At 36.7% G+C, this 15,143-nt stretch overlaps 1 protein-coding gene across 1 annotated transcript in view; it reads left to right on the top strand.

Annotated features, from left to right (window-relative positions):
* Cep128 (centrosomal protein 128) overlaps positions 1 to 15,143 on the top strand; it is a 273,808-nt gene that overhangs the window by 195,062 nt on the left and 63,603 nt on the right. Inside the window, exon 21 of the mRNA XM_048362214.1 lies at positions 14,529 to 14,578. Within this exon, the coding sequence (XP_048218171.1) occupies positions 14,529 to 14,578 (50 nt within the window). The remainder of the gene's footprint in view (positions 1 to 14,528; positions 14,579 to 15,143) is intronic.

Raw genomic sequence — 15,143 nt, 5'->3', positions numbered from 1 at the left:
TCCAAGAGCATGATACATTTAAGAACTGTAAATAGCATGTCTTGAATTTAGAATGTTGAAAGGGATGGTAGTAGTCAGTTTGGATATTTAATCGAGTCCAATTCATAAAGTACTTTTTTTTTTTATTCTTCTGGGATTATGAATTATCTTTTAAAAGCAATGGAAAGTGGTTAGAGTGTTTTAAGAAAGATTGATGTTAAAGGGAAGGGAGAGTATGAAATGAAATATAATTAGTGTTGCATAAAGTTTAATTGCACATTGGTAGTAAGAGCAGAATTGGAGTCATATTCAACTTGTATGTAGTGAACACCAGGAACCAGGTTCCTAGCACTGGTATAGTGTCTGAAACACTTGGTTCCCCAAATAAACAAAATCAATGGCATCATGGTGCTTATATTCTAGTGGAAGGAACAGACAAATATGTAGATAATGTTCCCTATTTATGAAAATCCTGTTTAAAAAATCAAAGTAGGGCAAAGTGTTAGGGACAAACATATATAATGACTAAAGAAATCCCTCTCTGTTCACGTATATGTTCTGTTCACCTTAATCTTTCTAGGGAATAGGGGAAAGGGTTCAAGTCCTCAGAGCTGACCAGCTGCCTGTTTCGGTGTGGCCATAAGAAATACATCTCTGATCATTCTTTTTCAATTTTTTTTCACCAGAGTCTTTTTCTTGAAATTCATTCTACATTATATTTTACGTTCTTCTTGTTTATTTTACATTTGCTTTTGCTTCCCACTATACCTCATTCCTCTCTCTGTCTAGTTGTGTGATATTTTGGCCATTTTTATTATGTAGCTTCAATCTTAAAATAGTCATTTTTAGAGTACCTGTTTATTTAAAAAATGAGCTATATGTGTCTGCTTTGAGATACAGCTTCTGACATTGTTAATAAATTTGTTGTACACGGGCTGGGGATATAGCCTAGTGGCAAGAGTGCCTGCCTCGTATACAGGAGGCCCTAGGTTCGATTCCCCAGCACCACATATACAGAAAACGGCCAGAAGCGGCGCTGTGGCTCAAGTGGCAGAGTGCTAGCCTTGAGCGGGAAGAAGCCAGGGACAGTGCTCAGGCCCTGAGTCCAAGGCCCAGGACTGGCCCAAAAAAAAAAAAAAAAAAAAAATTTGTTGTACATAACACACACATATGCTCACAAAGACATAACATGAAAGCAGGAAAGGGTATAGGAATTGTGGTGTAGGAATTGGAAGGGGAGAGTGTGATATTTTATCTTTGGAAGTAAAGTAGGTCCTTTCTGATAAGGTAAAGTTGGAGTACAGATTCTTTATATTATCCACTTATGACTTAACATGGTGTTCAGAATCCAGGCTCTTCTGTTCCCTGCATATATTTCTCTAGGAGCTTACTGGGGAAAGTGGAACCTTTGCAATCTGTTGTCATCTGGTAGATTTGCCTAAACCTTAGGGATTAGATTGTGAGTTTAGTAAATTCTGTTTGCCAAACAAAGATAACATTTTTTTTTTTACTTAAGGAATCTAAACCATGAACATTTCCCTTTCCTTTCACTGTTTTCCAAGCCTAAACTCTCCATAGCCTGTCAGCTATGATTATGTGTTCCCAGCTAATGCGAACAAGAGAAGCTGCTGATGGAAGGAGGAATTTTAAAGAGACTTGCTGAAGTAGGGTGGTAACATAAAATTGATAGATTCAGTGTGCCAGTGGAGTTCACAGCCTGGCTTCTTTCACTGTATCTACAAATCATTCTCACTTCCTAATTTGAGACCTACATTTTTCTTTTGTCATTTTCTGTATCTACTTTTCAGTCAAAATGCTGTAGATCCAGAAATATAAAAGACACAATTCCTCTGCTATTTAATGATTGGTCCTAGTGGGGAAAGAAAAAATTAATTAAAATCTATGAAACTGAAACAAGTAACCCTTAAAGGTAGGCAATACAACATGGCCAGTGTTAATGTGACAATTTGTTAATGGACTAGGCAGTTGTAATCAGTATTAAAAATTACTTGAGGCTTTTTTATGTTTGTGAAAGCTACTAATTAAAGGGAGCAATGACCCGTGAGATTATCCATGAAACCATTTGCTGATTGAACGTAACACCAAAGAAAACACTCATCTCCCCCCCCCTTTTATCCCATATTCTTACAGTGAAGACTATTTTGGCTTACTTTTATTTTTCTATTGTCCAGTACATATTTTTTTCAAGTGCTTCTATTTAGATGAGGCATGCATTTTAAGTTTTAATTAATGGTAGGGGACCAAAGCCACTAAAATCTCATCTTCCCTTTCAGGCACTGAGTTTAGTATCTGTAAACAGACTGTTGGAAGGTCTGTTCCATGATGCTTTAAGGGTAAGTTGTGTTCTCAAGGCAGTCCTAGTCTTTTATTGCCTTGACAGTGACATGAGACAAAACTGATATGACAATGTCCATGCCAATTCATGTTATACAATCCACTGTGAAGACACACTGTGTACTATTTCTATTCTTACAGACAAGACAGTGATTTAATTTGTTTATTGGAATTTTAAAGGACCCAGGTAAGAAGATATAGAAGAATTACTATAATTGTGAGGATTTGGGGAACAAGAAAGGAAGATTTGTAATTATCTAAAGTATATTTATCCTAAGTATACAAAAGAAAACACATAGATATTAGATGTGAATGAGAATGATTTGTCACGTGTGCTTATTATCTATAAACAGTCTTAACAATGAGGATAATTACTTAAACTAAGCCAAGAATCTATTAGAGTTTCTAAAAAGTTTTGGAGAGATGATTGTCATACATATTAGTTCTGAGTAATTATTACTCATACAGATTGAGCCACTCAACCCAGAGAACATTGAATAACCAGGCAACAATCTACCTAAGTATAGAGCTTAAAGCTTCATTTCCAAAGGGACCTTTGCTATAATCTAGCAAATGATTTATGAAATCTTATTATTTTATTTATATGATCATTGTAAACCAGAAAGATTAAAAATACTATTTTATAAATCAATAATAGAAGAGGAAAAAGGAGAATGCAGATATCCTGATATCCATTCAGGTTTTTCATACCATGTCTTATCTTCTTTGAATAAACTTGGTAGAAACTTGTCCATGAACTTGAACATGATTGATTGCCTGTATAGCTATGGGATTTTCTAGTATTCTCCTAAATGTGAGGTTATCCCTTTTTCATCTCTGGCTAATTTCTTCAGACTTTTGCTAGAAGATGGCTACTATTATAAAATAACAAGCTTCAACAATTTTAGGAAGAACTAAAGGAACAAAAATATAGAAGAATAATACAAATATAATGAGGTAGATTTCAGTAATAACCTCAGAATACTTGTTTTGCAATGCTACTTTGTGTTTTCTGACCTTTCATTTTAGGGGGTAGAGGTCCCGTCTTTGTTGCCCATGCCAACAAGCTGTTGACAGCTCAGCTTTACAGACATTAGGATAGAAATGTAAAGACCAGGATCTAGCAAAGTACAAGTAAATGCCCACCCCCCCCCCCAGCATGCCCCCCACCACATATCCCTGTAAACATTTGTAAGAAATTGGACTTTTATTGTCTCTTAAAAATTCATGTGGTTTGGGGTGTGGCTCAACGATGGAGTGCTTGCCTGCCATATGCAAGGCCCTGGGTTTTATCCCCCATACCACATATACATAAATAAAAACATTTACTATGCAAATACTATAGAATTAATTCTATAGAATATTCTATATTTTCTCCTTTCTAATCTTCCGGTGAAATGGTTAATCTTTCTTGAAGTCAGTTTTTCTGTTCTCCATGGATATGGAAGCAAGGCAAAATAATGAAATATGGCTAGGATTTCCCATGCTGAAATGTAAGTCCACTTTCTTTATGACACTCTTTATAAAGAATCTGTCTAACCAAAAATATTATCATCTGTCATCAGTGCAATATCTTCTTGCATAATGAGAAAAGTTCCTTCTGGTCTTTACTATCTAAAAAAAATAAGTAATTATTCTTCAACTCTTTACTTGAAACAAACATCCTCTGTTAGCCATAAGACAGCTTTCCATTGCTGTGATAAAATACATGAGAAAGTCAACTTTAAAAGGCTAATCTTTCAGAGATTTCACTTGATGATTTTATCCTTGACCCATGTTGAGACAGTACATTATGTAGAGTTCATGGAAGAGGAATTCTATCAGCTTATGACATCTAAGAAGCAAGACAGTGGAAAGGGGCTGGGCCCCAATGTGTCCTAAGACATGCCTCCTCCTAATTTTCTTCAACTAGCCTCACTATGTAAAGATTTCACCAACTCCTAATAGTGCCAGAGACTACATCATAACATAGGATTTTCTTTATAACCTTTGTGGTTTCTAATGAGAAATTCCATTATTCTAATAGGTTTTCCCCCCTGTAGCTAAGTTGTGCTTTTTTTTTCTCTTTGTGCTCCTTTCAAGATGTGTTCTTTGTTTCGATATTTTGACTGAGAAATATATGAATGCAAATTTTCCTTAGGTTCATTGTTTGGGATTCACACTGTTTCTTCAATCCAAGGCTAATATCTTTTGTCTAAGTTTGGAAATATTCAGGTAGTTAAATAATGCTTACTATCTCAAAGTGAACACCAAAATGTGTGAGGTTTCTTTGCTTTATTGCTATATTGGTTTATTCTGAACTGTGCTGTAGCTAATCACTCTGTTCCCCATTACTTCTCACTTACCTTGACTTGCTCTTTATATGAGAGGTACATTTCTAAATCTTTGGTTGCTTCCCATTGTGTAAAGGGGATTTTTTTTTTTTTTTTTTTTGCCATTCCTGGGCCTTGGACTCAGGAGCTGAGTACTGTCCCTGGCTTCTTTTTTTGCTCAAGGCTAGCACTCTTGCCACTTGAGCCACAGCACCGCTTCTGGCCATTTTCTATATATGTGGTGCTGGGGAATCGAACCCAGAGCTTCATGTATACGAGGCAAGCACTCTTGCCACTAAGCTATATTCCCAGCTCTGTAAAGGGGAGTTGTAAAGTTGCATGAAACTCAGTTGTAGTAAACTCAATTGAAAAAAATAATTCAGATATAATATTGAGCTAAATTAATGGTGTTTGCCTTCTGTTTGGTATTCAATAGCCTCTCAGTTTTTAATATGCTTCTTGTATCTTTTTGTTTGTCTCATTTTTACCAGTTCTGTGGCTTGAACACAGGACCTTAAACTCTTGCTTGGCTTGCTTGCTGACAGCTGGTACTCTACCTCTTGTGCCATGCCTCTAGTCCAACACTTTGTTGGTTAATTAGAGAGATGGAGTCTCAAGGGTTTGTTTTAAGTCATGTTCTACTCTCAGCTTCCTGAGTATATCTAGGATTGCAGGCCTGAGCCCCAGATTCCCGGTTGTAGATATCCCATCATTAAAAAAAAATACATGGTAGGACACACACCAGGCTTTGCCTTAAATGTTCACATCAGCACATAATACACTAACCTGTATATTGTACACCAATATGTGTCTTAAAAAGTTAATATCAGCACATATATTTTTAGGGATGATAAAATATTATAACTTTGTCTATGTAATTATACTACAATGTAGGTATAGTATTAGGAATAATTTGGGCTGGGAATATGGCCTAGTGGCAAGAGTGTTTGCCTCGTATACGTGAAGCCCTGGGTTCGATTCCCCAGCACCACATGTATAAAAAAATGGCCAGAAGTGGCGCTGTGGCTCAAGTGGTAGAGTGCTAGCCTTGAGCAAAAAGAAGCCAGGAACTGTGGGTCCAGGACCTGAGTCCCAAGCCCTAGGACTGGCAAAAAAAAAAAAAAAGGAATAATTTAAAAGAACATATTCAGAACTTGTTGAAAAGCTGAAAATAGGTGTGACTCCCAATGATAGAGCTAGCCATCCTGGGGTTATAAATTATGATAAATGGTGCATTGAAATTTTGTTCTTATGGCCCTCATTTTCATTCACTCTTTTGACTTGGTAACAGGTTTCTTGTAAAGGCTTTTATTGAACTATGTGCACCCTTTTTTTTGGGGGGGGCATGTTATGTATCGTATTGGATGTATTTTTACTACTGACTTCTATAGTTGTAGCTGTACAGTATGTGTGTCCCTTGGTTTTACAGGAGTGTATCACTTAGTTAATGAAACATGTGAGATACATAAGTTTCCTGTTGCTGTGATAATAAATTATGTCAATGAAACATGTGAGATATGTAAGTTTCCTGTTGCTGTGATAATAAACTATGTTAAACTTATTGGCCTAAACCAATACTAATTTGTGTTACAAATCTGGAGATCAGAATCCTAATGCGATATTGTCAGGGCCTCAGTCCTTCTGGCAGTCCCTTGCAAAGAATCTGTTTTCTCTCCTCCTCCAGCTTCTAGAGCTGTCTGCAATCCTCGGCTCATGTCTACTTTCCCCATATTTTCAAATGTAGCAACGACCATCGTGAATCTTTCTTGTGTTGCTTTTTAATTACATTGGACCCACAGTGATAATACAGAGTAATCTCGGCATTATAATACAGCAGAATTAAAAACCTTAATTCTCAATTTCTTCTTTATCCCACTTTAATTCCTCATAGTCACTCTGTGATGTAAGTCATGACTCAGTGTGTTTCAAGTCTTTATGAATGAAGAAATTTTATTTGCTCATCTAGAGATAGATGCCAATATAGCTTCTAAACTTTCATTGAAGACCTATACTTTTTTTCTTGACTTTCACCATTGGATGATAACATAATATTTTATGTTCAGATCTTTGTATTAAATCATTAGGGAAAGAATATTTTAAGATGTAAACTCTTTGGCTGGGAATATGGCCTAGTGGCAAGAGTGCTTGCCTTATATACATGAAGCCCCAGGTTCAGTTCCTCAGCACGACATATACAGAAAAGGCCAGAAGTGGCACTGTGGCTCAAGCTGGCAGAGTGCTAGCCTTGAGCAAAAAGAAGCCAGGGACAGTGCTCAGGCCCTGAGTCCAAGCCCTTGGACTGGCAAAAAATATAGACATTTATATGTATATATATATATGTATATGTATGTATATATATACACACACATATATATATATACACACACACATACATACTCTTTGAAATGAGCTGAACTGTGATGTCTGATCTCTGAAATGGTTTTGAAATGGGGATAGAATTGGGGGACAATTGAAAGTAGTTTTCCTAAGCTTTCATTTCTTTCAGTATCTTTTAGTAGTTTAAAGGTGTTTTTAAATTATTACTCAGATTTTTTTCTTTCCTGTACTATGTACTAGAGCCAGAGCCTTGCAATGATACACAGAGATTCTACCACTCTGCTACACTTTCCTTCTTTTATTTTATTGTATTATTATTATTATTATTATTATTTATTTATTTATTTTTGGCCAGTTCTGGTCCCTGGCTTTTTGCTCAAGGCTAGCACTCCTCCACTTGAGCCACAGCACCACTTCTGGCCATTTTCTATATTTATGGTGCTGAGGAATGGAACCCAGGGCTTCATGTATATAAGGCAAGCACTCTTGCCACTAGGCCATATTCCCAGCCCCCTTCTTTTATTTTAAGACTAAAGATTTAAATGTCAGTGTATAATTGGGTAGGAAACATTTTTTTAAATATTTATAAACAACTTGGAGTTTGCTGCTTCTTCAAGCAAATAAGTATTTGCAATGTAATAATATACATAAACACATAGATACATGCTGTCTGTATTTGCTTTGTTAAACAGCTAATATTATCTGAGGTTTGTTTTAACCTTAGATTGTAACAATTGAAAAAGGCTGAAATTTATTTACTTTTTGTTGTTGTTGTTTATCTGTGCCAGTCTTGGGGCTTGAACTCAGGGCCTCGGCACTGTCCCTGAACTTGTTTCTCAAGACTAGCACTCTGACACTTGAGCCATAGTTCTATATTTGGCTTTTTGATGGTTAATTGGATGTAAGAGTCTCACAGACTTTCTAAGATATAAGGACCACATCTTTGCCTCCTGAGTAGGTAGGATTACGAGTATAGGCCACTGACAACTGACTTGAAATTTAGTTTTAATGTAAAGTACACCCAGGAATCTGGAAGGCCTGATATGGTTCAATAGTCGATCAGGAAATTAGCAAAATAATAATGATGATGGTAATAATAATGTAGCTTCTGTTAATAAGCAGTAATCAAAGAAACAATCAAATATCTTGATGAAGCAGTCCTTTTTGTCTATATAGCTGTTTGACCAATTTATAACATTCTTTTGTAATGAATACATTGTACTTTATCTACTTGTACTTTATCTAAATTGTACTTTAGCTACTACATTGTACTTTCTTAATAGAAATGGTTTGGTTAGGACCTTCATTCCACGACATTATGTCCGAGTACCAGGACTATGAGGCAGAATGGGGAAGATTATTGTTCTGTTTTCTGTACTAGAGAAGGTTTTAGGGCATGAAGTTTTAAATCTTAAAGGTTGTCAAAATGGAAAGTTTTACCAGAAATGAATTCACTTCAAATAAAAACATGAGTACCTGTATTTGGATGTTTTACTACATACCGAAGACAGACAGTGGACTATAAACCTTTCATTTAATGGGCCAATTGAGCTCCATCTGTGGACCAGTATGTTGTTTCAGTGTCTGACACAAGCCACAGGCATAACCCTACTTTTTGAATGTTGTTCCTCATTTTGACCTATGTGTTTTCTGTGGTTAAGACTTGATGAGAAAACCCTTAACTCACTGTAGTATATTCACATCTGTACCAGTGGGTGGCAGTAGAAATGTCAGAGTTCAGAATAATGCAGCTTCTTATAATAAGTAGAATCTAAAGGCACTGTGTTATGAGTCCCCTTGTGTATATTTAAGTTACAACTGATCACTTTTCTACACATTTTCTGATTTTAAATTGTTTTGCCTTTAAAAATAAAAATAACAAGTAGCATATAGCTGATTCTTCTCATGCCCTGATGTTTTAAAAGTATTTTGCATATATATTTGTTCCCTAGAACCTGCCTAGAGTAGTTCCATGGAATAGAAAAATCAAATGATACCAAGTTCCTTATATAAAATAAGATGGCATTTGTATATAACCTATGCATTACTAGATTACTTCCAATAACTAACTCAGTGTAAATGATTTACAAATGGTTGTTACACATGTTTATATACCTGTATTTGTTACATATATAAATCATGCATGTACATGTATCTGTATATGTTCATATTTTTATGTATTTTTGTAAAAGAACTTTCAATCCATGACTGGTTGAATTCATGGATATAGAACCTATAACATAAAGGGCATATTGAAGTTATTTAAATCCAAACATATTTTTTTTAGTTCATCTTGACTAGTATAATGAAATGGGGGAAATGTTATCTATCTAATGTTATATTTAATTTAACAGCTAGTCTGCAGTCATTCTTTAAAAGAAAATGTTTTATTGCTGGTTTGTTTCTTGAGCTAGCCTGTATGCTGTGTGTTGAATATACTTTACTAAAGTTACTGCCTTCTTGAGTGTCTCAAGTATTTGCTCTCCATCAAAGCCACACCCTGTGATGTCATTTCTGATTTGAGGGATTTAATGCTGACTGCTAATGATTATTGGCCTTCTCACAGACTACTAAAGTTACACAATTCTTTAATGAAGTTCTTTCAATTTAGGGAGGAACTTTAGAATGTATTAGCATGTATGGCTGAGCTGGGAATACTATTTCATTTCAATATAAAATTTGAAAGGTTAAAGTGGGCAGTTACCTGTTGTATAGCTTTGTGATGCTGACAGAGCTACTGGATCTCAAGATGTGAGGAGGTTAGAATGCATCAGTGGGTTTTTTCCCCCATCAGTATACTTAAGAGCTTTATAGATCTATCATGATGCCATCAAGCTTACTACAGTGTAGAAGAGAAGTTTGACAGGCTGGATCCTGAGACCTCCACTTCTTTTCCCACTAAGCCGCCACCTTTCTGCTTTTAAAATTAGGTACACTGTATGCTAGATTATGTTCATATAACTTAGAAGTGTAATGCTCTTTCTTTCAGAAGAATAAAAACCTGAGGTTACGCTATTTCTCTGTTCCTTTCCGTTCCTTCTTGGGTAGCCAAGAAGGAAAACATTACCCCATTGCCTGGGGTCTGTAGGTAATATCTTGAACATTGGGAGTGGAATGGTGGAGACTGAATACATCACTTACAGCCTCTTGAGTGTGCTGCTTTATTTGGTTTCTTTATACCACGACTGTGATCCACAAGAGAAATGCATAGCTTTTAAGAAAAATGTATTAATCTCTTTTGACAATTTACATTATCTATTGCTTTTAGTAAATGTCAGCATGCATAGAGTAGTATTGAACAGAAATACAGGAGCCTAAAGCTAAATGCTTCTTTGCAAACTAGAATCATTAATTCACTGTATTCTGCTGCCAATCCTACTCTGCACAGTGCTATTTGTTGTATTTCTAGCGCATTTCCATAGCTTTCTATCCATTATCAGTCAAACTGACTTATAATGTGAATGAGATATTTTATAGTAAAAGTTACAGAAAAGCGTAGTGAATTCTAAAGTGGATCCTCAACATTCCTGTGAAGTGTCAGATTACTAGATGGGTGTGTTGTGTCATACACACCTAGATGGATGTGTTGCTCAATTCACCTTTTCAATAAAAATAAAGAAACAATCTGCTCTCGGCTACCAGAGTAGAATTTTTTTTAAAGTATTTAACCTCCTTAAATAGCCAGACCACTGTTTGCAAAGACTACAGAGGAAGTGATACACAGAGCCTTTGCCAAAACCATGGTCATGATATATTGCCTTACCTGTGCCACAGAAATGCAAAATAGAAGTGGTAGAACTGAGCAAAACAAAGCAACTAGATTCTTCAGTATTTGTCCTTTTTCTTTTCTTTTCTTTTTGTTATTGTAAAGGGGAGGTACAGAGGGGTACAGTTACATAAGTCAGATAATTGAGTACATTTCTTTCTGGGCATTGTCACTGTTCCCTCACTCTCCCATCACCACCCTCAAGTTGGATAAAGATCATTTTCAGCATAGTGTCTGGTGAGTATCACTGCTGAATTTGTTCGCCTTTTGTTCCTCTATTTTTGTGCCTACCTTACCCTTCCAAAGACAGATAAATGAACAAATGACCTAAAACAAAAACAACAAAAGAAAAAAGCTCTTGTGTCCATTTCCTGGAATTGATTTGGATCAATATTATTTTATATGATCAGAAGCACACAGGCCTTGCAACTTTATGTTCCTCCCCTCAGAGCATCCTCCTTTGGTCTTACTGTATGGGAATGCCTACAGTCCTGAATAATTTCTCATGTTCCTATGTATTTTAGACCTAGCTTCTACATATGAGAGAAAACATGTGCCATTGTCTCTGAGCTTGGTGTACCTCCCTTAATATGATTTGTTCTGGGTCCATCCACCTTTTTTTCTTTTAATGTGGAACTTTCTTCCCCTAATGACTATATTACATAATGAGTTAACATCAGCTCATTTGAAACTTGGAGCCAATCAAAGGAAAACACCAGGGCTTCTATCTTCTTTTATCAAAAAAATCTTTCATTTGCTAATGTTGATAGGGGCACATGTGGCCCCAGCATTTTGCATGGCAGTTGAGTTTGTATTTAACCACAAACAAGAGAATGATAAGGGAAACAGTAACATGCCAGTGCTGAGCAAAGGAGCAGAGTTGTTCTACAGCCTTTTGTTCCCAATCATTTGTTTCGAGAGCTGAACAAACATGATTGTTCATTATAATGAGGGGCGCTAGTTATACTCAAGTGTCACAACATTATGTTACTTCTGCTCTCGAAGGGTTTCACCTCTGTCCTTGCAGCTTGTGTCTGTTTGCAGTAGTCACTTTCCGGCAGTGTTCTGTGACCACATTTCCTCAGCACAGATTAATCATGCTTATCATCACCAATGCGTGTGTCTAAACCAAGCACCTAACAAATGTGCAGTTGAGGTAGGTGAAGGCAATTTTGCCATGGAAGTATCCAATACTGTAGTCAGTCCTGGTTGTTGACATTAGAAAACTCCTAAAGCAAATCAGAGCAATGCTAGTGTGTATATCATTTTTATTAGTCGTAGTGTGGAGAAAGGTATACTTAAATCCTGGACAGTACAAGTGAGAACATGCTATGCTAGAGAAGAAGATAGGTGAGCAAAACTCTAGATGTGGCTTTAGTAATAACTTGGGCAGTCTCAGGCAAACATTTGATGACTTTGAGCCACATATCTTCATGTATTTATTGTAGAATTAAACATAACAGTGTGGAATAGAAAGCTCTTGCCAACCCTTGAAGTCTCCAGGTTTCAGAGTAGAGATAAGGTTTAATTTTGCATATGAAAACTGTTCTTTCTGTTAATCCAGTCCTGTTAGGATGCTCAAAATGTACTATATACTTTGCCTTAGCTAAGAAATAGGCAAGAGATCTAAGCTAGGTTCATTTAGCTATTCTCAGAATATCATTTTGAGTGGATGGATGTAAAGATTAGTGGTACTCAGAATAGAATGTCTATGGTACTGTGTCTTCCCACTCCATTCTAATTGTTTTTCTCTTTAGAGTCAGAATCCTCTTTTTCATGAGTAGGTTACTTCTGTAGCTTTTAATATATTTTAATGGTTCATCAACTAGCAATTGGTTTTGGTATCAGTTAACATGTTCTGGGCACCAAACTATCCACAAACATCACTTTTTAAGCTTGCACTGGGCTCAGCAGGGCATTTTTTGTAGACTGTTGGACTCCTGGCTGAGTCATCATAGTCAGACTCAGTTCACTGGGCACCTGCGCTTTTGGGCATTTGCTGACCATCTGCAGGGACAGCATTCAGGGTGGTAGGGGTAGGAAGATTCCTGGACCATAGGCATCTTGGTTTCCCTGGCTCTTTTCATACAGTAATACAGGGTTCTTTGTAGAAAAGTAGTAGAAATGTGCAAGGCCACTGGAAGCCTCCATGCAGGTTGGCACAGAGTTGCTTCTGCTATGTTCTGTTCCCGGAATCAACTCAAGTGGCCAGCCTAGATGCAAGAAATGGAAAAGTAGGTAGGCATTCCATCTTTAGGAAGTAGCTACAATATCTCAGAAGTAAAGTACAGAGAAGAGTAGTAATTAACCATCTACTACACACTCAGTACTTTCAACTCATTATTGCTGAAGAACCTGATATGTCAACCAGGCACCCATGGTAGGGTACCTGCCATTGAGCATAAAGCATTAGATCTGGAGTTTGAATCCCAGTCTCTGACAAAAACAAAAAGCATCTCCTAAAACATTGACACCTCTATCATTGATTTAACTGATGAGAGAAACTCTTAGGAGTCAGTCAGTTCCTTTAAGCAATACAGAATACATCTCCTCCTCTTTAATTGGAACTCATTGTATCTTATGGGAATTGCTTGCTTCACCTCTCCAGCCTTCTCAACCGCAGTCTCAAAGGGCTGTCACCATTAATTGTATTATCTGCCGGCACTACTTAAGATTCAGTATGTCACCTGCCCAGCTATGTATGATATATACCTCCCCCCCACATTATATTACTTGTTGTTGTTGTTGCTGTATCTAGTTTAGCATTTGCAAAAATCATCTGCATTTGCCTTTGTAGAAAAAAATACACACACATATACGTATGTATGTAAATTTCGGTAAATTATATTGTGCTTTTATGCAGCCTACCCTCTTGGTATTCTATATCATTCACAGAGTAAAGCAAATGCTAGTTCTGATGTGCGCTGCTGTAGGTGGTTCTTGCCAGTTTTCATCCAAGTTCTGACTCAGCCAAGACTTCTGTAGGTTTGTGAGATCTAATAAGATCATAGCACAGGGTGGTATAGCTGCAGGCAGAAAATTCTGCTTGCCAAATATATTTTCCTTTATAGCAAGTTCGTAAATTAAAGCAGGGCCCTGAGACGCTGGCTGTATGCATGCATTACAACAGATCTCTGTTTGGTTGGCCACCTTCCCTTCTAGCCACTGACTTCTCTGAGATGATGCCAAACTTCCAGTCATATACAACTTCAACACATCCTACCCTCTCTGTGTCAAATGATAGTTAATACGACTTTACAGTGGAGGTGGTACTCTTCTTCCATTAATAATACCCATTATTTCTAGGTGTTTTAACTTGAGTATAAACATGGACTCCAGGGGTAGAACTTGACTTGGAAACTTACTTTACGAGCAAATAGTTTGTTTATAAATTTTTTTCCTTTTTTAACAAGAGGTTCCTAATTTTTAATAGAAATTTTGTGTTGCTTTTGACTTATTTGTGCATCGGACAAAATTCCTAAAATTAGTATCATTTTGGATCTGTAATTTGTTTTGGTATCATTCTGCGGCATCTCCTAATGCTGAGACCTCCCAGGAGGTTTTAGCTAGCATTTGTGTGGCAGAGTAGAGCTCTGTTGTGTTGCTTCAATTGCTCTCAGACAGGGAATTTTTTTTACACTTGTTTCTCACAACTCTACCCCAAGTTTTCTTTTTTATTCCAAAGCATTTAAAGCTTCTTAACTGAATTGTGTTTCATGGATAAGACATAATCCAGTTTTACATCTCATTTTCATGGATGTTTTGCTTTTCTATTGTAGACCTGGTAGAAGAGACACAAAGGAAAGATGAAGAAATGGAATCTCTGCAGGTATGGTAAATTCTCAAATAGGGCAAGTATTCTTATGATTAAAAATACTTGGTTTTTGCTCTGTTATCCTTTTTATTGTTATAAAGTAGGACTGCAAATGCCATGTGGAAACTTTAAAGCTAAAATTGGAATCTGCTTTCTTTAGCAGTCTTTGAGAACACCTACAATCTAAAGCAGGAAGTCAGCTCAGCCTGCAGGCTACGCTTGAAAGGAATCACTATGTCTTAGTATAGTGGGAACTTCAGCATCAGGAAATGAATGTAGCATCCTTCGAAAGTCATATTCTCCAAATCAAGGCTTATACGTGACAGTGAATTGATGGAATCTATGTGAAAGTCAAGCATATTCCTCATAGTCCATGAATGTTGTCTACCAGTGTCCTCATAGGAATCTTAACACTTATAGAGCTTAACATTTGCCTTAGAGCCAGTCAGTAGTGGCTTACGCCTGTAATTGTAGCTACTAACGAGGTTGAGATCAAAGCCAGCCTGAGCAGGAAAACCCATTACCTGGACACTCTTATCTCTAATTCACTACCAGAAAGCCTGAAGTGGAACTGTGGCTC

The sequence above is a fragment of the Perognathus longimembris genome, chromosome 14, assembly GCF_023159225.1.
Source record: "Perognathus longimembris pacificus isolate PPM17 chromosome 14, ASM2315922v1, whole genome shotgun sequence".
NCBI lineage: Eukaryota > Metazoa > Chordata > Mammalia > Rodentia > Heteromyidae > Perognathus > Perognathus longimembris.
This window is presented reverse-complemented; position numbering and strand designations above follow the sequence as displayed.